The following is a 20,656-nucleotide window of genomic DNA, read 5'->3' as shown; positions in this document are numbered from 1 at the left end:
GGAAGGAAGATGGCGGCGCTGAGGAGGCTGGCGGCCGGGCTGGGCCGCTCTCCGCTGGCGCGGCCCGGCGGGGCGGCGGCTGCGGGGCGGCGCGGGGTGCGGGCGCTGCGGCGGAGCCCCGTGCGGGTGCTGGCGCCGAGGAAGGAGCGGGGCGCGGCGGCCGAGGAGGAGCGGGGCCCCCCGGAGCCGCCGCCGGCAGCGGTGCAGCGGAGCTCGGCCGGGCCGGGGCTGTGGTACGAGAAGGCGGCGCCCGGTGACCGGAGGCTGGGGTGAGGCGCGGCCCGCGGGCATCGCCACGCCGCGGGGTGAGGGGGGAGCTGGGCCCCGAGCTGCGGGGTCCCGTCGGCAGAACGCGGGGCAATTCTCGACATCTGGGGGTCCGGGGCGCGGGGGGCTTGTACCGCGATGGCGGTCACAGCCGGGCTGAGGAGACCGGGGACCTCGCCAGGCCGGCGGACACCTCGCTGGCGGCGGCGTTGGCGTTGCGGCCGCTCCCCCCCAGTAACTTTCTCTGCAGAAAAGCGGTGACGGTCGCCAAGTCGAAGAAGTTTCGGGATCAGCACGGGAAGGTCCTGCTGGAGGGGCAGAGGCTGGTCAGGGACGCGCTGGAGGCAGGGGCCGTGCTGCAGACCCTCTTCTTCAGCAGCGTGGGGCACCTGAAGGAGCTGCCCGAGGCAGAGCTGAAGCGGGCCAGCCTGGTGAAGGTGAAGTTTGAAGACATTAAGAGCTGGTCTGACCTCATCACTCCTCAGGGTCTTGTGGGTAAGTGGCCTTGGAAACAGCCGCAGCGCTGCTCAAAGGGAAACTCCTTTCGCCCTTCGTAAGCAGATAATGACAGCCTCTTCATAACCTTGCTCTGGACATTCTGGCGTGTGTCAAGAGTGGCATAATTTGAGAGAATTCCCTTTCCTTCGGCCTGCTGGGCATAATTTGAGAGAATTCCCTTTCCCTTGGCATGCTGGGCATAATTTGAGAGAATTCCCTTTCCTTTGCCCTGCCGTGGTAACTGTGGAAGTGGTTCCTAGAGTGCCCCAAAGGTTCTAATGCTCCTTTTTCATAGCATGTTGCTCCAGCTCTGCTGGGAAGTAGTTCTCCGTGTCAAGTGACAAACTCTTCTCAGACTTCTCCTAAGCAGTGCTCTCCCCAGTGCTTCCTCCAGCACCTCTTCAGAAAAATTTGGGCCCTCTCCTTGGGGTGTGTTAGCCAGAAGCCTCTCAGCACTTTGTCTCCTCAGGGATCTTTGCCAAGCCCAACCCTGCCAAGATGTCGTACCCTGCTGCTCAGCTCACCAGCTCCTTGCCGCTGCTCCTCATCTGCGACAACATCCGAGATCCGGGAAACCTGGGGACGATTCTGAGATCTGCAGCAGGAGCAGGCTGTGAGAAAGTGCTGCTCACCAAAGGTAAGCGCCTTTCCCTGGGGAAAAAGAAGCGTAGTTTAAGTAATTTGGGGGTAAGGCAGGGAGTAAGAGGTGCTTGAAGGTGTTGCTGCCGAGTTTGTGAGCAGTGCCTGGCACAGGCATGATTTGCTGTGGGCAGCAGCTACTGAACCCGTCCTTCTCGCAGCCGCTGCAGTGTCGCTGTTTTCCTCCCACCCGTCTCAGGCTGCGTGGATCCGTGGGAGCCAAAGGTGCTCCGCGCAGGCATGGGCGCTCACTTCCGTCTGCCCGTCGTCGCCAGCCTGGACTGGGAATCTGTTCCCAGCAACCTTCCTGCCGGCGTCCAGGTCTGCGTGGCCGACAACAAGGACCCAGGCGCTCGGGCTGAGACCGCGTCCGTGCCGAGGGGAGGGGGCAGGGCTGGCTCTGCTCCTGGCGACCCGAAAGCTCCTGCGAAATCTAAACCCAAGGCCGCTCCTGAGCGAGAGGATGATGAGGGAGCAGCAGGCGTCTGCATCCCAGAGCTGCCCGCACAGTATTACTACGAGAACTGGACACGGACCCCAGTGGCAGTGGTGATCGGCGGAGAGACCCACGGTCTGAGCCCAGACGCGCTCCACCTCGCGGCCAGCACCGGGGGGAAGAGACTGGTCATTCCCGTGGTGCCAGGCGTGGACAGCTTGAACTCCGCTATCGCCGCTGGCATTGTGCTCTTTGAGGGGAAGAGACAGTTGCTGCGGAGGAGGCACGAGAAGGAAGACGAAAGGCAGACGTTCCCTGGCGTGGGCTAACCTGCAGGGGTTTGGGTGCTGGAGAAGCATCTCTTCTCCCTGGCGTGCTGTAGAGTTAATAAAAGCGCAGCTCGGGCTGTTTGGTTTGCAGTAAATGGGTCTGAAAGGCAGCGTTGGAGCTGTGTGCCTGGCGGGGTGCGTGACTCCCGGGCGAGGCCGCGGGCGCTGCGGCCGCACGGTGATGCTTGTGAGAAGGGAGAGGCCTTGGCGCGGGTGAATTATGAACGAGGGTGGGAAGGGAGCTGTGGGCACCGCTGCTTCTCTGGAGGGGAGCGGGCACTGGGCCCCGGGGAGGGAGACCCCCAGTCCTCCTGGAGGGCAGCACGTCGGCTCGTGGCAACCCCCCGCCACAGCTGCGGGATGTGCCGCAGCCCCGGCCAGGCTGCACAGCGCTCGGCACCGCCGGCAGCTGCGTGTCGGTGGACGGCTCCTGCGGCAGCGTGAGCTGCACGCTGAAAAATGCCGCCTCTACACTGGCTGCGAGTCGCACAATCAGCTACTTCCCACCAGCCCACTCTCCGCTGGCTCCAGTTTCTCATTAGCAAATGGAAATTTTTGATATCATCTGCTTGAAAAATACCCAGAGACGGAGATTCCGCCTCTTCCGTGCCCACAGCCTCGTATCCACGTGGTGCAGAGCGCTGCCCGGGCTGGGTGTGCATTGCCTCAAGCCTGAAACTGCTCCAGCCGAGCAATTCTGTCATCTCCAGAGCTCAGTTCCAGCTCTGGTCTCATCAGACTGACCCCAAATGACCCAGTTCTTGGGCAGAAAATTGCTGCTTTGCTCGAGTTCCTGCTGAGCAGCTACGGCAGTGCTGTGCTCTCGGCCTCACTGGGAGCCTGAACCACAGCGTCCAGAGGGGAACAGGGCATGTCCCTCTAAAAAAAAAAAAAATGACCTCCTGCTGCATGACCAAGTGCTGCAGACCCTGCGGCCTCCCAAAGCGCAAACTCATCACGATTGCCCCCAGACCATCGGGCACCCGCTGAGCGCAGGCAACGCCGCTGCTCAGCTGCTTCGCCGCAGCTCACTGCATGCGCCCGCAACCCTGCGGCGGAGGGTAACTCACCGAAAAGCGCATTTCCTCAGAAATCTCCAGTAAAGGGGTAAGAGTTGAATTTAGGGTTAATTTCGGGTGGGTTGCTCAAAGCCCAACGCCCTGGGAGACGCAGCAAGCCGCAGCTCCCACCGCCTTCGTGCCATTGCCATCGTGCTCGGGCCAGCCCCTGCCCCTGGCCCAGCCACACGCAGCCCCTCCGGCCCCCCCAGCTCTGGGACCGGCGAGCCAGGCAGCGCAGCTCCTCCTCGCACAGCTCACCGGTCACTTCACCGCCGAACACGAGCGCCTCTGAACCGCGCAGAACACAGGGTGGATTTATACGGCTCCTGCCTTCCCAGCTCCTGCCAGGGTGGGTTGCTGCCGCAGCGACAGAAGGGGAGAGGCCGTAATCCTGCCATCGCTGAGTAACGAGCTGAAAGGGAAAGCGCTGGCTCGCACAACGGCCGCTATTCAGCACACGACGCTGGCAGAAACCATGGCGGCCGCTGCCAGCTAAGAGCTGGGGGACCCTCGGCTGGGGGGCTGCAAGCAGAGCTCACGGGGAGGGTGGGTGCTCCCTGCTCCGGGGAGCCTCCGAGCAGCTCGTGGCAGTCAGCACCCCGGGGTGAGGAACAGCCAAGAGCCCCGGGGGGAACATGTGACCCCGGCTCAGCCACCGCAGCGCCGGGAGCTGCCAGCACAGGCACCTACCCACGGGGTCTGGCTGGGGGCTCCTCTTCCCGCACGGGTCCCGGGCGGGCTCTCTCTCCCCGATGGTGGGACGCGGCAATCGGGACCTCCAAGGACGAGGTTATTATAACAGTTTTATTACAAAGGTCCAATCACCATGTACAGTTTTTACAATGTCACTTTTTGGGGGCTTGGCTGTGCTGCTTGGGTTAGGGAGGGATTTTTTTTTTTTTTGTTGGGGTTTTTTTGGTTATTTTTTAAAGAACAGCACCAGTAACGTCAGGTTTGGGACACACCTATGAAAAACAGCTCAATCAACTAACATAGAAGGGACAGGACAATTCATACCAGAGAAGAGGAGAGAGGGGACGGGGAGAGCACAAGGGCGAGACGGAGAGGCCGGAGCAGCCCGGTGGCGGTGGTCCTGGCTCAGCAAGCGAGGGCAGGAATATCCGCCGGTCGCAGGTGGGGGACCCCCGACACGCACAGCCAGTGTCTGTGGGCGTGGGGGGTAGGAGGTGGGAAACCCACCCGGAAAGGTCTCACCCCCAGGAGGAAGAGCTCGGCTGCGCCGTGGTCTGTCAGAGGTTGTCAGCAGTTAAGACTTTGTCTTGGCCTCGTCAGGGCACTGGTACTCATCGGTGGAAAGGAGGACGGGCCAGGGGCGAAGGGGACAGTCTCCTTATTGCTTCCTTAATGTCACTTAGTCAGCAGGGGCGGTAGGAAAGGAAAGAAGGGGGAGAAGGAGAAGAAAAGAGCCCCGAGAACCCCATCCACTGCCTGATGCACGTGTTGGGAAGAACACCATGCAAAAAAGATTTGCTTGCTAGCTAGTGCCATGTATAAAATAATGATACAGTAACAGTTCTGGTCTGGTTACTAGAGAATATATCACCATGAAGCACAAGCGAAGTCTCCAAACGCCAACGACTCCCTGCTGAAAGTGCATCTCAAGGAGTTTGCTTAGGAGAAGGATTCACTGCGTAAAACAAGGCACCACAAGAAGGTTGGATACTGGGTCAGGCGTGAGGACACGCTGGAGAATCCACGAGCGGCGGAAGAGAGACCTAGTTTTAAATAACGTCTGTTGGTGCAGAAGCCCCCTTAGATGGGCTCGGGTTTTAGCTTGTCTGCTAGAAAGTCGCTGACAAAGGCTTCCACGATCTCGGGCGTGATCTCTTCCACATCCATCACGTACTTGGCCCGGGCCGACATGTCCAGGATGGTGAGCAGGGGCGCAGCCTCGGGCAGGTTGGTGTAATCCCGCAGGGAGTCGGTCATGTCATCCTGGAGGCCAAAACGAGAGGGAGAGAGGAGCCATCAGCAGAGCCAGGGCACCAGGAGCCATCTGTTGCTTCTATCCCGTGGTCCAGCCCACAAGTGCCTCTCCCAAGGGCTTGGTCCCAAGGACCTGCTGCCTGCTCTGCCCGTGGTCTGCACCAAAACCAAACTGGGTTGATTTATCCTAGGCTGGGATAGGAGCACGCGCTCCTCCAAGCCTTTCCACACTGGGCACAGCTCCCTGCACCCCCAGACTGACAAACCACCCTGGAGCCACGACTGCGGCATCCGCAGCTCAGGAGCTGGGGGCAAGTGCTGAACGCGGGGCCTCGCCAGCCCTGTGCCAGCACAGCCACGGTCTCGCCCTCACCGGGGCGGATGCCAAAGGGAGCAAATAGGAACGGGATGAAAGCCCGTGCTTTCAGGCAACACTGAAATCTCACCAGCAGATCCAAGTGTCTGAGAGCATGTGCAAAAGCCACAGGGCTCCCCAGCAGCGGGCTGCTGGCGGGGTGGGGGGCAGCCCTCCCTTCAGCCAGGCGCGGCACAGCTCTGGGCGAAGGACAAAACCAAATTTGTCTCTTGCCAAGGCTGTGCAATGCAAAAGCCAGCGCTGCAGCGATTCATCTGCTCGCCGCCAAGCCCGCAGCGCGCGGCAGCATAGCGGGGCGTTCCTCCGAGCCCCTTCCCGAGGGCGGGAACAGAAATCGGTGAGGCTGGTTGGCAGCTGGCGGCTCTGCGGCACGTGGCGGCGGCCGGCACGGTAACGCCTGTCGCGCCTCCCCTTCCATTGCAGGGGTTTCTGGCGCAGCCGGACCCCGCGGCGGGGAAGGGCGAGCGGGGCTGGGCCCGCGGCCGTGGGGCTGGGGTGCTCGGCTGGCCCCGACCCTTCCCACCTCCCAGCCCAGGTGTCAGCATGCCTCGTCCTTTATCCAAAAAACATTTTTAATCCATGCAAAACCGGCCCAGGCAGCGCTGGGAGAGGAATGGGAGGCGCCTGCCCTGGCTGTGGCCGAGCTGCTTTGTGCACGGGGGCCGGCGGAGACCCAGGGCCAGCGCTCCCGGCTATTGAGGTGACGGATGAATGGGACGTGCCGGACGCTCCCCATTCTTCAGCCCGGCCGCCGCAGGGACGTCGGGAGCTGGATGAATAGCAGCAATGTTTCAGCTACAGCCGGCGAGCGGGAGGAAAATGCTTCGCAGGCTCTGGGGGAGGGGGGCAGGTCCCGGACCCTCCCAAACCAGCCCTTCCAACAAGGGGCTTATTCAGGGATGCGGGGCTGAGCGGGGATGCTCAGAGACCTGTTACGGCAGCGGGAGCAGCGTGCCTGCCCAGAGGGGCCGAGGGGGCTGCGGGAGGCGGGGTCTTGCCTGGCTGGGGGGGCCAGGGTGCCGCAGTGGGACCCTTCTGTGCGCAGCGCGGCTGCGGAGGGCCCCGCTCGCAGCACGCTGCGGCTGTGACGTGAGCATGCAGGGACGGAGCAGGCGCACGGACACGCAGACACTGCCACCTGCCCAGGCCCTGAGCAGCACCCTGGGAGGGGAACCACGGGCCTGGAGGGAAAACCCAGGAGCTTTCCTGACCCTTACACAAAACCTATCTCATTTTCAAGCCTGCAGCAAGGCAAAGTGCTTGTGTGAGGCAAAGGGAGGCCACAAGCCCCATTTTCTCATTTCCCATTTTCTGCAGCAGACCCCCGGCTCCAAGCACTGCAGCCTGCCCGTGCCCCAAACACCAGCCCAGCCACCAACAGCACACGGGACAGGGAAGCGCCGCAGTGACGTGCCCAGCCGAGCCCCAGCGCAGGGCAGAGCGGAGCTGGGATGCTCATGCTGGGGCCAGCAGTGGGAACACAGCCCCTGCTGCCCCCCCGAACGGCCCCTGCCCTCTCCCCAGGGCCCGCAGCCTCAGCGTTTGAAGGGGCAGCTGGTGGCTCCCTCCCACCTCCCCCTGTCCCTCTCTGCCTGTCCCCAGCATCTCCCTCACTTGCCATCAGGCTTTTCCACCTCGGAGCAAACGCAGCTGGGGCCCCTTTGCCAGAATATCCAGCAACGAGTGCAGGGAACTGAGCCAGGACGCGGGGCTGGTTTTGCTCCATGGTCCCTGACCAGCTGTGCTGGCTCCGTGCCTCAGCTGCCCACCTGGAAGGCGGCGACAGCGGTACCCAGCCCACCTCAGACCTCGTACAAAGACACAGCAGGATGCAGCCCTGCGCTCTCCTCCCGCTTACCTCGCCCGCCACGAAGAAGAGCAACGGTGCCTCCTCCTCTTTGGCTTTGTACTTGGCAATGATTTTTTCAGCTATGGGCTGAATCAGTTGTTTCGCTGCCTCTGACTCTCCGTCATCCTCTGAATCTGCAGGGCACAGAGGTGGGGAGACAAAACAGAAGAGGCGAGGCAAAAAGGAGGTTAGGATCAAACAGATGCAAACTGGCTGGGTGCCGGCAGCTCTGTCCCACAGCAGCACCACGGAGGAAACCAGAGCCCGGATGCACAGCACAAACTTCAAAGCCACATGGCTCTGCAGCAATTAGGGAGCAGCTGAAACGTGCTTTTCATGTGAGACAGGGAAACATGTAACAGAAGAGCAGCTCCTGCTCCCGAAATACTTCACCGCTCACTCCGTGGTGCCGCTGCTGAAGCGCAGGGACAAACAGGCACAAAAAAGCCGCTTTGCAGTTTGAGAAGTGTCGGGATGTTTTGAAGACCAAATGAACATGCTGATCTGAGGCTGCCTGCCACTCCTGCCCGCCACCCACCATCCCTCTGCCTCGGGACGGCTGCTCGGCAGCTTTTCTGCTCGAATCTCCGCAGCAGCAGCGCTGTGAAGGCAGCTTTGATTTGACAGAGGTAGAGTAGAAAGAGATGGCAACATCAATCAAACGCCAGCCACCAGTGAAGTTCAAATACTGAGCTGGAAAGAGGAGAGACTGCGTCCTTGAGCAGCATCGAGATGAAATGATTTCAATTCGGGGACAACTTTTAGCATTAAAAAGAAGTAAGAAGGGAGAAAAAAGGCCCCTGGTCTCCTGGTCCCCAGCATAACCACTGGACAGAACTGGTCCAGCCCCGAGCTGGAATGGGCACTGCCCACACCCAAACACTCTCTGCCCTCGCTCCGCACTCCTCTGCCCTCCCCTCTGGCTTCTCCAAGCGAAGCAGGGGATGGCAGAGACACTGCACGCTGCATTTTAGGGTCTGTCCTGCGTGCCTGACAGTGATGAATACGCAGGGTTGGGGGGTGTCTGCAGGGATGGATTTTTCTCCACGCAAGCACTGCTGGCAGCACTCCAGGCAGCCCTGCACACTCTGGCTAACCTAGCCCTAACGTCTCCAGGGGAAGATGCAGATCGGTCGGGATTTATTCCTAACCAGCTCTTGCTAAGCCTTCTCCAGCGGCTGCCTTCTCCTGGGGCCGTTGCTGCTCACACAGCGCAGGCACCGGTCTGCTGGGGGGGGTCTCCCAGCAGGACAGGAGCTGGCCAGGAGCCCCCGGCCCTGCTGCCTGCCTCAGTGCAGCACCAGCTTCATCTCTGGCCCAGCACATCACCGGCAGATTTCACCGAGGCCAGGCAACCCCTCAAGCGCCAAGCAAGAGCCCCGGCTGCCGGCCGGAGAGTGCTTTCCTGAGGAGCTGTTTGCAACAAGGTGATAGAAAAACTTTGCTCAGAGCAAGATAAAAATAACTCTTTCCAGAGGCCTGCAGCGCCGGCCCCAATCAATCACGCTTGGCGTGGCCAGCCGGTCCTCCCCGCACGAGGAGAGTATTTCTGGCTCTGTGCTCACATCCCCTGCTGGGCTATGCTGAATAAATAATCAGGGTCAAAAGGAAGTCTGAAAGGGAAGAAGGGAAAGAGCGAGAGACGTGTTATCAGCGCTGCAGAGAAGGGTGTGCTGCTCACAAAGGGCGTGCGAGGAAGCGGGACACGCGCCCTGCCCCAGGCCAGGCCCCCTGCACAACATCGGCAGGCTCGGGGCAAGGGGGGCTTCTTCAGCAAACCCCCCCCGGCCGCTCCACAGAGCGCTCACGGGACAGTTACGCTCCCCTCGAGAGCCCGGGACCCCTTGGCTGCTCCCTGGGATGCTGTGCCCACCCCTCTGCCAGCGGCCCAGGGCTCAGCCTGCACCGCAGCACATCCTGGCTACAGCCCTCGCCGGATTTAGCCATCCATCGCTGGCAGGGGAGCGATGGGGAACGAGCCCGCTGTGCTTCGGATGAGTTCTAAGGCTGTTTCCAACTGCAGGGGAGCTTCATGTGTGGGTCTTCATGTGTGGGTTAGCAGTGGAAGAGGGACTTTGGGGAAAGGCCCTGCTCAGCGCTCCACGGGGGGAACACCCAAGGATCAGCAGCCCATGCAAGAGGCTCCTCCGACTGTCCCAGCCCTGCCCAGCTCAGGGATTACAGCTCCAAGCTGTGGTTTCCAGCACAGAGCAGTCATCCCTCCCAGAGACACGTCCTCTGCCTCCTCTAGAAAGTCACATGTGCCTGAAGTCCCTGCTCCAGAAAAGGCCTTTCCCACCCCCACCTCCAGCTGTGACAGTGTATTTCTTGTACTCCTCGACCCCTGATCAGCATTCCTCTCTGCAGCCGCTGCCGAACCATCTTCGATACGACAGCTCCTCTCCACTGTGAACTGCTACTCCATCACATCCCTCGGGTGAGGACTGGAGCTGCGGGAGACGTGTGGGCACGGGCAGGCTCTGGCAAACCCCGGCGAGCTGCAGCAGCCCGTTTCTCCAATACGCACAAGGCTCCAGGTCTGTTAGCCCCCTTGAATCCCTCGAGGGGATTCCACACGGACCTCTGTCTCCCCGTGGCCTCTCCAGACCCTGTAGCACTGCTCCTGGTGATGGAAACAGGCGGATGTCCCTTCCCACGGACACTGTCACCACTGCAGGCAGGTTCTCAGCCCCCTTTCCCGAGCACTCCGTACCTACAAAGAGGACGAGGCAGGGGCCCTCATTCAGCTGCACAGCGTTGGAGTCTGTCAGCTCCAGCACAGGCTTGGGGTGCCAGGGGAACTCGCGGCACTCGATGTCGTTCAGCACCTCCACCCGCCCCTGCCGCGTGATCACCTCTCCCTTGGGGTCCAGGACGATGAGAGTCGGGATGCCTGTGACGGAAGAAAAACAGGGGGGGATCAGTCAAAGTGCGAACCGGTCAGTGACAGGGCGTGTGAAGAATGGCCTTTTCCTATCAGCTCTGGCAAGAGCCCAGCGAGCAGGCTGCCTCTCCAGAGCTCACACACGGTGTGGGAACCGGGGTCCCTGGATCCTGTTTCCGTCCCAGCAGAGTGCTGTAATTCCATAGCCAGAGCAGGAAGCTGGGAGACAGGCTCTGCCATTGCCTGCCTTTCCCTGCCGGAGGGCAGGCAGGGGTCACGGCTGGCTGACACTGATCCTCCGGGATGCAAACCCCACCACACTGCACTGGGACCCTCCTTGCAAGCACCCTCTTGCCCCACAGGCACCATTGCCCCGGTGCCGAGATGTGGCTGCTGGAAGACCCCAGTCCCTGGTCCACAGAACACACACAAACCTTTTTGCAGGGCGGACCGCAGACAACGGTGGCCAGGAAGCAGGGTGTGTTCCTTCCCAGAAGGAACGCCATATATTTTGCAGCCAGGAACTCCTCCATGAACCCCCACACCCCTTCCCGGTGCTAACTGCCCAGTCGTTTCCAGAGCACAGGGATGCGTCTGACAAGTCATGAACATTATTACCTGGTTTGGACGCTGTTTCACTCTGCCTGAGCCCGGCGAGGCAGGCACCCAGTGGAGGAAAGGCCCCCAGACCAGCACTACCAGTGGTGATTTAGTGCTCAGGGCCATGGATGCCCCCAGGAATACCCAAGAGAGAGCGCACACCTCTGCAAGTGGAGACGGAGCGGGACTACACACACTAACGCCAGCAGACTTTGTCACACGGCTAAACCGCATTCAGCGCTTGCAAACGAACCTGGCATCCCCCTCACTTGGCCGCTGCCCTCGCTAAAGGGAGGTGGATGTGCTTGCAGCGGAAATTTAGCACAAGTCACCTATTCAAACCCGGCAGTGAGGCAGGGTGGACACCAGCTGGTGACCGTCCCATCTGATAAGGCACCAACAAGGCTTTCCAGCCACAAAACGGTCACGGGAGAGTCAGCAGGAGCGGCTTGTGTTGGTGACTTCATCTGGAAAGCACACCATTCCTCTGTCATCAAGGAGACAAAGAAACATCCCACAAGGAAGGAAGAGAGGGGAGTTTGGGATCAGGCCCCAAGAGATGGATCAAGCGACCAGTGCTAGTGCCAGCCATCTGTGTCCCACCGCCCGGGCTTCAATCCGCTCACTATCCAGCATCTCCTCCATCACCCAGCAACATCCCCCGAATCACAACCGGCAAACTGAGGCAACCCAAATCCTCCTGCCCTCATCCAAAGGTTCATTTTACAGCTCATCTGCTAGAAATACCCCGCAGAGCCATTCTTTGAGCACGGGGGGGACCCAGTATACTTGCCCCTGCTGGACTCCTGGCACTGTGCCCTCATGTTTGTACAACAGTGGGCTACTCACGAGCTCTCTGAATTCTCGGCATTTCTCTAGGAAATACATGGCCGTCTGTCTGTCCCAGGCCTGCCTGCAGGTCCGGGCGAGCGGCCGCATTCCCCTCATTCCAGCCCGGCAGCGCGCTCACATTCCTGTCGTGTGCCGGGGCTGCACGCTTCTGCCGGTGCAAGAGCAGCAGTGCCGGAACGCGCCCGATGGCTGGGCTTGCAGTTCCTAAAAGTATGCCAAGAAAACCGTTCTGTATCACAAAAAGGCTTATTCATTACCCACTGGTGTTCAAAATAGCTCTAGGGCAGGGATGGGTTAAACAGACTGGAAGGAATTGGGAAATCTCCCTCTAGCCCTGCCCTTTGAGGCACAAACCACTACTGAAGTTACGGTGATCAGCATCCCACATGATTCCGATCTTAATCCATTTACGATTCCCAACCCCCGTCCCAAATGCCTGCTTTTCTGTCCTCTCCAGGCCTGCATTATACACGAGGGACAGGCCAGCAACGTGGCTTCAGCTCGGTACCCCCGCCGACCGTCAGCCCGAACAATGCAGCACACCAAGGCAGAGATTTCAGACGAGCTTTGCTGATCTGTGAAAATTAAGGGTCCAGTTTAGATCATTGTGAGTGGGATCCCACAGCTGCCAGGGGCCTCATCCACTATTCAAAGCATTGCGACTTTACCTGATTTGCAGACACAGACACACACACACCAAAGCACCCATCCACTAAAACCTCCAACTGCAGATACAAAACTGACTCAGAAAACATAGAGTCTTTAAGATAATTCATCCTGGGTTTAGCACACTTGGGAAGTATATGGAACGCACCAGAAAACTTGGGGCTGGGTTTTCAGCCTGTTCGCAGGTGCGTGACGTGCGCTGGGTCAACCCCTGCACCCTTTCCTCAGCATCAGAGGTTTCTCACCAGCCCTGAAGCTCTGGTTTCCTTTCTGGACCTGCCTGGCAAGGGCTGAAGCTGCCGCGACCCATCTGCTCCGGGTCCTGAGCATCGCTGCCTTGCGTCCTCAGCTCCTTGCAGCACACCCCTGGCCACGTCCCTGGCGTTAGGACACAGCCTTACCAGGCTCATGGTTGCATCCCATAGGATCAGCCCTGTCTTCCCAGGCGATCCTTGCTACTGCTCCCCAGCAAACACGTCCTCTCTGCACAGGGCGCAGACCAGTGGGAACCATCGTTAACCTTACACCCACTAACCCCAACACTTCCCCCCCGGCCCCCTCCTCCCTGCTCATCCCAGCCACTATTTGTATTTCAGTGCCTTTTGGGGGCTTTGGTAATTGCCACGAGTCACAACACCAGAACTTACTTCTCAAGAAGAATCACAGATCAGACACTGCAATGAATATTGCATAAGCTTGGATGAGAATTAGCATAGACAGGCTCAGTTTTATTTTATGCATTAGAAAATGGATTCAGTTCCCATGGGGCCAGCATTTTATAAAAACACAGGGGCAAAATGATCTGTTATCGAACCTGGCAATACATTTACTTATTTATATATTAAAACCCACATCTGACATGGAAATCTCATCTGCACTATGTCTTTTGGGTGAGTAATCAAAATCGACGTGAAGCAAACACTCAGAATACACCAACTGCAGGAAGGGACGTGGCTTCTGCTGCTGATTTTTCACCTTTTCAGCAGGAAGCTCCAGAAGCCGGGTACGAGAAACCTCCCACAACTGCGACTTCCAGGCTGCTCCCACCAACCGGGCTGCGGGCGTCTGGGCTAAAGCACGGGGACAGGGGTGAAACAACAGTTTTTGGAAGTTCCCCCAGGGGACTGCAAATCCCAAAGCGACACCGCAGAGTCCATAGCGAATATTCAGGAACCCAAAAGGTCTCCTCAGATACAAAACAACAAGGGGTGATTCCTATCCAAGCTAAAATTCATCCCTGCTCCCCATCCCATTGGAAGGAGAGCTAACGTCAGGGGATTTCACCTAAGGCAGGACCATGCAGACCGGGCACTGCCCGCACAAGAGAGAATTATTTCTGCGGAGCCACGACACAAGACATGACTCTTTCTCAAGACAGTGCTGCACCCAGCAGCAATTTAATACAGGTGGGTACGGCAGAGCCCACTGACTGCGCACGGGTTATGAATAGAGGCATTCAAGTAAACCCAAATAAAGGCCAATAACTCAACTCACATTTTACACTGAGTTTTTGAATGCTGTAGGGGCCAACACAGGACTAAAACAACACGAGATCTGACTCTCTTGCTGCTTTCCACCACTCAGGGACTTAAAGCAGTCAGGGAAGACAAGCCCTTCTCTTGTTTCAGCTCCCGGCCTTACAAACACCAGTGGAAAAACCACCCCATGTGCACGCTGTGGCTCACAACCCAAGGCACCACGGGCTACACGCTCTCACCAGTGCGTGGGTGCAGCTCCAAAGGGGGTTTCACAGATGCTTGGCAGCATCAGCACCATGCACCAGGGAAAGGCAGTCAGATTACAGAGATCCGATTTTTCATTTAGGCAGAATAACCACCAGCGGCAACGAGCTGAGCCCATGCCATTTAACTCTGTTTGCAGAATCACAGAATCATTAAGGTTGCAAAAGACCTCTCAGGCCATCAAGTCCAACCATGACCCCAACACCCCCATGCCTGCCAAACCGTGTCCCCAAGTGCCACATCTACAGGTTTTTGAACGCCTCCAGGGATAGGGACTCCACCACTGCCCTGGGCAGCCTGCTCCAATGCCTGACAACTCCTTCAGTAAAGAAATTTTTGCTAATCTCCAATCTGAACCTCCCCTGACACAACTTGAGGCCATTGCCTCTTGTCCTGTCGCTTGTTAGTTGGGAGAAGAGAGCAACCCCTGCCTCACTACACCCTCCTTTCAGGTAGTTGTAGAGAGCGATAAGGTCTCCCCAAAGGTCTTTTGCTACACCCGGTGCAGCAGCCTGCTGCGAAAGCCTGACTGCAAACAGGCGGGCAACCCCAACACCGCGGGGAGGACCCCGAATTGCTGCCTGCGCAGGGATCAGCGACAACCTGGAGCCCCCGGGAGCAGCACGAGGGTTTGCCTCCAGCCCTCCCTCTCCCCTGTCTCATGGTGCCCTGGCACCCTCCCCATGGCACCCTGCTCCATCCCAGACGACGGTGGGGAAACAGAGCCCAGCCCAGACTTGCAAAGCCTGTGCGGTGCCCGGGTGGGAAGGGAGGGGGGACGGCGATGCCTCCTGCGCAGGGTGCACATCAGCCCGCCTCCACATTTCAATGTGACTTTGTGGGATGGCAGTTCATCCTTGTGGAGATGTTCCCACTTTACAGGAAAACCAGGATAGATAAGCAGAAGAGTTTGCACTCAGACACGCCCAAATCCCAAGGTCAGCATCCCTGGGAGAGCAGCTGACACGCAGGGGTAATATGGGAGCTTCCCTGGCAGAGGAAGGGGGTCAGGGCACAGGGGAACAGCAAATATTTACATTTTCAGGTCAGCACACAATGAAGAGAGACATTTAAGGAGCCAGCACCCGGAGTTAGAGGGAAAGCTGTTGTCAGTGTTTCCCTGGCTACAGCATGCCTGGTGCTCCAGTACCCACACCTGGACACCTTATTTACAGGAAGTCCGAGTGAAACTGGCAGCCGCCCTGCAGCGCTCAGCCGAAACCGGCGCTGGAGACGGTTGTGAGCGGGCCGGGGAAAGACAGATGAATTTGGAAAGCTCTCACTTCATGGGAGGGTAATTAAGCAGCAAACTGATGGCTATTTAAAGTAGGCAAAAGGTTATTCTCGGTTTAAAGGTCAGGAAACAGAGCTGAGCGACAGCACCTGAATTCACCCCAGAAGGGGTGTTCGAAGAGGAACCCAAGCAGGGATTATTCCTCCTGTCCCTCTCCCCAAGCCCTCGGCCGCCTGTGGCAACACTCCTCCTCCCCTCCAGATTGTATTACCCCTCTGCCAGCCTGTGCCCACCTCGCTGATGCCACGTGGAAATGGTTAAGAAGCAGACATGTGGCAGTAACGTTTAACTGCAGGGAGAAACTCTACGTACAGAAGGCCTCCTTGCGAGCTAGTCACCTTGCACGTCTCTGTGCCACGGTTTGTCCCCTGCAGGAACAAGATGCCAGTCCCCAGGAGGGCTGCTGCGAGCTTTTATAGTCTTCAGGACACTCTGACAGCACCCAGACAGACAGAGCCTCTCCCTTGCCCCTCCGAGCAGACGGAGCTGCTGGAATTCTGGCACTGGCACGTACAGTAAAGGCGAAGCCATGGTTTACATCAAACACACACTCTTCTGTAATTCATGTCACTAACATAAACCAGATGCCATCTTCCTCAGCCTCTGCAAAGAAAGATAGCCTGCCTTTGCATTACATAAAACAGCAAGAAAACGAAATTTAAACCTTCAAGAGAAAGCAAAATAAATATATCAGTAATTAGGCAAAAAACATCCAAGCCAAGAACAGCTTCCAAGTTTCCAGGAAGAATTAGGTTGTTTATGGAAGTCCTGTTTCAACTAACAGCCTGCCTGGCAGGTGGTAGGAATGTGAGCTTGTGGAGAGCAGAAACATGAGGCGGCTCTGCCTGGGGCACCGTGCCTTGCTTTGCTGTTTTCTTGTTTCAATTAAACAAGAGGAGACATTACAAATATTCAACAAAGGAGCAGAAAGGAGAGCTGTACATCGGCGTGGCCTCTCCTACCTTGTATGCCATAGAGTCGATTCAGGCGCGACCGTCTGGCCTCGTCGGCGTAGGGCACAGCTACCCAGGGCATCTCGCTGAAATACTGCTTGAAGGAGTCCTCTGACCTGTGCGAGGGGAACAGGGCACGGGATGCAGAGCACAGCCCCTCTGCCTGCCAGGCTTTCCTCTTCTCATGAACAACCCGGCCTCCAAAGCCCTTTAGCCCTTCCACCAACGCCCACCGGTAAGTGCTGCTGGCAGACACAACCTGGGGAGAGCTAGGTCAAATTTAAACCCCCCAGTCCCTTAAGAAGGGGCCCATGGTGCATTTTTTATCCGCTAAAAGTATTTAAAACTCTCTAGGGCATCTGAATATCAAGCTGTGGTGACAGTAGCAGCTTGAGTACCTTTCAGACCTCAGACCCACAAGCCACAAAGCGCGATACAGAGCTGCTCGATGGACAGAGCCTGCTCTCAGCCCACCGCTGCCCTCGCTAACCCCCCTCTGCACTTCGCCGCTGGACAGTGGGCAAAGGACCTTTCCGATACCTGCTCTGCCCCAAATTAAATTTCCTCCTCAAATCGAACCTGCAATGCTTGGAGCTTCCCAGCCTGGGGACAGGCAGCTCTGCCTGCCCCGGGTGTTGGTGCTTCCTCACCTGTCTGCACTGACGAAGAGTATCTCAAACTTCTGGCCTGCCTCCTTGATTTTTCGGTAGGACTCCACCAGCACCCTCGTGAGGCTTCGGCACGGCGGGCACTGCAAAACACCACACGTACGTAAGGACATCGTCTGCTCCTCAGGGCCAGACCCACACCCAGCAGGTCCAGATGACCCAGTGACCATGCAAAGACTGACGTGCCCTCATCTTTGCTGGAGTGCTGGGTAGCAGCCCGGAACATGGCTGGGGCTTATGGCCCATAAGTTTCCTACAAGACCTCTTTCATTTCCAAAATCTGACCCCTCTTCCCTTTCTGAAGGGCCAGCTGAGGATGACAGGCCACTACAATGCTGTGGCTTCTTCCACAACGTCTGGAGCATCTTAACCACTTCACCACCCACCGGCCCGAGGTCTTTACTCTCCCGCAGAGCTCTGCAGCCAGAGCTGCAGGGGGGTCCCCAGAGCACCCCCGAGCTCCCTCCAACTGCTCTGCAAAGTGCCTGCTGCTCACCCAGTGCGCGGAGAAATAGACCCCAACGTGCGAGCCCTCCAGGGCATTGCTGTCTAGCGTCTGGCCGTTGTTCCTTAGCAGGGGCCCAGCAACAACTTCACTGAAGGGTTTTGGCCCCCAGGGAAACTCCAGACCTGGAGAGGGGGTCGGGGTGAGGGTGGAAAGAAGACACAGAACAGCAAGATGGGCATGCAGTATTTACAGTTTCAAAAAGTTCCACCGAAAAACCCCATTCCACCTTCTGCAAAGATATGGGGGAGCCAGGGAAGCCAAGCTTTGCATCGGAGCCAGGGCCGCCTCTTTCTCACAGACAGGCTGCACCCTCACCTGAGTCGCGGCACCTTTGGCTTGACGAAGCCTGCTCGGGTTTTGTGCCTGATGAGGCATCTTTTCCTTATCAACATTTGTTTTAAGAACAGAGGGCAAGGTGGTACGTGTTCAGGAATGCAGTCAGACTATTTGCCTTATACTGATACTAACCATATATTTTTATACACATACATACATTTATTTATTTATAAAACCTTATATATAGATGTAAAAGATGGGTTTTATATCTATAAAAAACCCTATATATAAACTAAACTTAGACTAACCCTCCGCACCCCAAAGCAAGCATGTGTGCGTACACACAAACACATGCTCCGAAGCATCTGCTGCCAGCTCCCCCAGCAATCCATCGTGTGTTCAGCCAGAGAGGAGGAGACATGACAGATGGCTCAGGCCACAGTGCATACTGCTGCACAGTTCCTGCCACCTGAATTAACGACTCGGTCGCTGAGCTCAGTATCTACTGCAGGAAGGAACGATGGGTCAGTGAAATGTGTGCATGGGCAGCCCAGCCGCTGAATGATGGGTCTGAAGTGTCTGTGAGTAAGGGCACACATTTTGCTCGTTATGGTTTTTGCTAATTGGAAGAAGATGGATTTAACATCAACCCCCAACACAGTAAACCTCAGAAACGGAGAACGGTAGCATTTTTCTGTCGCATTTGTAAATAACGGGGAAGTTGTTATCCCAACCGAATGTGATGTCAGTGACAAAGACCCACTCAGTATTTCAGAAGGATTCTGTTCCCAGTGTACAGCAAGTCTGGGCCCTTGGCCTGTCTGTCCATGTGCCTCCATCAGGGAAAAATCCAAACCTAGTGTTTCCGTTAGTCTCACTTTTTCCTCATTAGCACTTCAGACAAAAATCCTGGAGGGGAAATCTTTGTTCTTTTCAACAAGCAAAACCAAAACACAAGATCTGGCAGGAATGATGCAGAAAATTTCATGCCTTGATTAGTTAAGTATGACAATAGTTGCTTGTTTCCTTTCCCCCCTCCCTCCAAGGCAATTAAAAATTAACTGAAATGAAAAGGCAGCCGTGTGCCAGTGTTTCTGCGGCGCACGGGACCCCAGGTCTTACCTTCTGGGTCATCTCGGATTACCAAGAGGCCGTTCCTGCAAACCACCTTCCCGGTGGAGGCATCGATAAATATCAGGGAAGGAATGTTGGAGACTCTGTACTTGTTCCACAGCTTCAGCTGTAAGAGAGATTGGGAGAGGAGAGAAGAAAGGTAAATGTGGCAGCGTGAAGAGGACGATTTTTGGGGTGTCAGCACCTTTCAGACCAGAGATCAGAGCTAAGCACAGAAACGGAGGTGGTGCTTCAGCAACATTTGTGAAGGCACATAGGGCATCTCTCCAGCGCCCGCAGAGACCTTCTCCATCAACACCATCCCCTCGGGACCGCAGGCGAGACCAGCATTTGCCTCACGCCTGCTGTGGGCTTGCCTGTGAGCGCAGGTAAAATTTCTCCTCCCGCTGAATTTGCCTCTTTGCAAGTGAAATGGGGATAATATTTACCACACTTTGAGGTCTTGGTTTAAAAGACATGGTGAGCACAAATACTTTCAATGCCACTACTCTGAACCAATTTGTAACACTTCCCTGGCTGCTTCCTCCACTCCCATTTCCATGTTCATTAAACAAACCAGCAACCCCTGCCAAGACACAGCCACGCTGAAAACAAGGCCAACACACAGAAACACAATTCTGCAACTGGGGCTTCCTGGGTTTGTTCCCAGGAGCTGAACAGCAGGTCTGACACCAGCCTGGGGGCTGTGCAGCCCTTCTCGTCTGTCCCGCTCTCGCAGTGGTCCCTGCCGCTTACAGACAGAAGCCACGCAGGCTGTGCTGGCCACGCTCTGGGCGTCCCAGTCTAGATGTTGCTGTCTGCTGGTCACCACGCTTTGCAGCGAGATTGGCTCTGCATGACGCCGGTGGCTGAGCACTCTGGGTGTCACACGGTCCTGGGCTGACATTTCCCAGCATATGCTTCTGGCACAGGATCATCTGGAGCTTAACCTACGTACAGAAGCTCGCTGGACGGTGAGGAAGAGGACGATGACGGCTCCTGGCATGGCCCAGCCTGCAGGTGTGGGCTGGCTGCAGCTGGAGCCTGTCTCCCCACCAAGCAGTCTCCCCACCAAGCACCAAGGAGCTGCTGTCGTCACTGCACTTACTTACAGTTCTCCAAGCATTTCAACCTAATCAGCTCAGCAGTGAATTATCAAACTCTTAAACAAAAGCCAAATCGTAGCAGAGAGCCAGAGGGGAAGGAAATGAATCACCACCTTCCCCTAAGCTCTGCTCTCCAAAGTCCCCCAGGCTCTGGGTGTTTACAGCTCGCTGGGGTTTGGAGAATAAAACCCAGAAATGGGAGAAGGGCAGGAGCGGACCGAGAATCCCACCCAGTCCCAGCGAGGGCTCAAGCATGAGAGCCGGAGAAACCCTCACACAACACGCTGCTGCTTCCCATCAGCATCTCACATGGAAACTGGACCCAGGTGTTTTCCCAGAGAACAAAGCCATGGCTCCGTGGATCGCCGTCCCCGATTTCCGAATAAAGGCAACCCCATTTCCCGAGATGGAATGACCTGGGGAACCAGGCAAACGAGGGCAGGACAGGGACGCAGCGCGCAGGCAGAGCAAACCGCATCCCTCAGTTTGCTCACGAGATCTAGCTGAGGGGAAAGTCTCATCCACAATCAGGTTTTAATCCCACTCTATTAAATATTTCTTCCAACACATTTTTACAGAAGATACACCTGAA

The 20,656-nt window shown here is 57.2% G+C and overlaps 2 protein-coding genes across 2 annotated transcripts in view; one reads left to right on the top strand and one right to left on the bottom strand.

Moving 5' to 3' along the window:
- Positions 1–9: 9 nt before the first annotated feature.
- MRM3 (mitochondrial rRNA methyltransferase 3) lies at positions 10–2,264 on the top strand. Its single transcript, XM_075440290.1, has 4 exons — positions 10–269; positions 518–762; positions 1,235–1,402; positions 1,604–2,264. The coding sequence occupies exons 1-4, from the start codon at positions 10–12 to the stop codon at positions 2,167–2,169; spliced, it is 1,239 nt and encodes a 412-aa protein (XP_075296405.1). The 3' UTR covers positions 2,170–2,264.
- Positions 2,265–4,013: 1,749 nt separating this feature from the next.
- Positions 4,014–20,656, bottom strand: part of NXN (nucleoredoxin) — a 51,695-nt gene continuing 35,052 nt past the window's right edge. Inside the window, exons 2-8 of the mRNA XM_075440420.1 lie at positions 18,968–19,085; positions 17,558–17,691; positions 17,044–17,144; positions 16,403–16,509; positions 10,116–10,295; positions 7,412–7,536; positions 4,014–5,186 (exon numbers count right to left, since the gene is read on the bottom strand). Coding sequence (XP_075296535.1) covers positions 5,004–5,186; positions 7,412–7,536; positions 10,116–10,295; positions 16,403–16,509; positions 17,044–17,144; positions 17,558–17,691; positions 18,968–19,085 — 948 coding nt within the window. The 3' untranslated portion in view covers positions 4,014–5,003. The remainder of the gene's footprint in view (positions 5,187–7,411; positions 7,537–10,115; positions 10,296–16,402; positions 16,510–17,043; positions 17,145–17,557; positions 17,692–18,967; positions 19,086–20,656) is intronic.

The sequence above is a fragment of the Opisthocomus hoazin genome, chromosome 20 (assembly GCF_030867145.1).
Source record: "Opisthocomus hoazin isolate bOpiHoa1 chromosome 20, bOpiHoa1.hap1, whole genome shotgun sequence".
NCBI lineage: Eukaryota > Metazoa > Chordata > Aves > Opisthocomiformes > Opisthocomidae > Opisthocomus > Opisthocomus hoazin.
Note: the sequence above shows the minus strand (reverse complement) of the source record. Positions and strands in the feature narration are given on the sequence as shown.

Excerpts from the sequence above, each read along its gene's own strand:
- MRM3 (XM_075440290.1), top strand. The coding sequence starts at position 10 with ATGGCGGCGCTGAGGAGGCTGGCGGCCGGGCTGGGCCGCTCTCCGCTG. Across the intron at positions 270-517 it reads CCCGGTGACCGGAGGCTGGG|AAAAGCGGTGACGGTCGCCA; the intron begins GTGAGGCGCGGC and ends CTTTCTCTGCAG. Across the intron at positions 1,403-1,603 it reads GAAAGTGCTGCTCACCAAAG|GCTGCGTGGATCCGTGGGAG; the intron begins GTAAGCGCCTTT and ends CACCCGTCTCAG.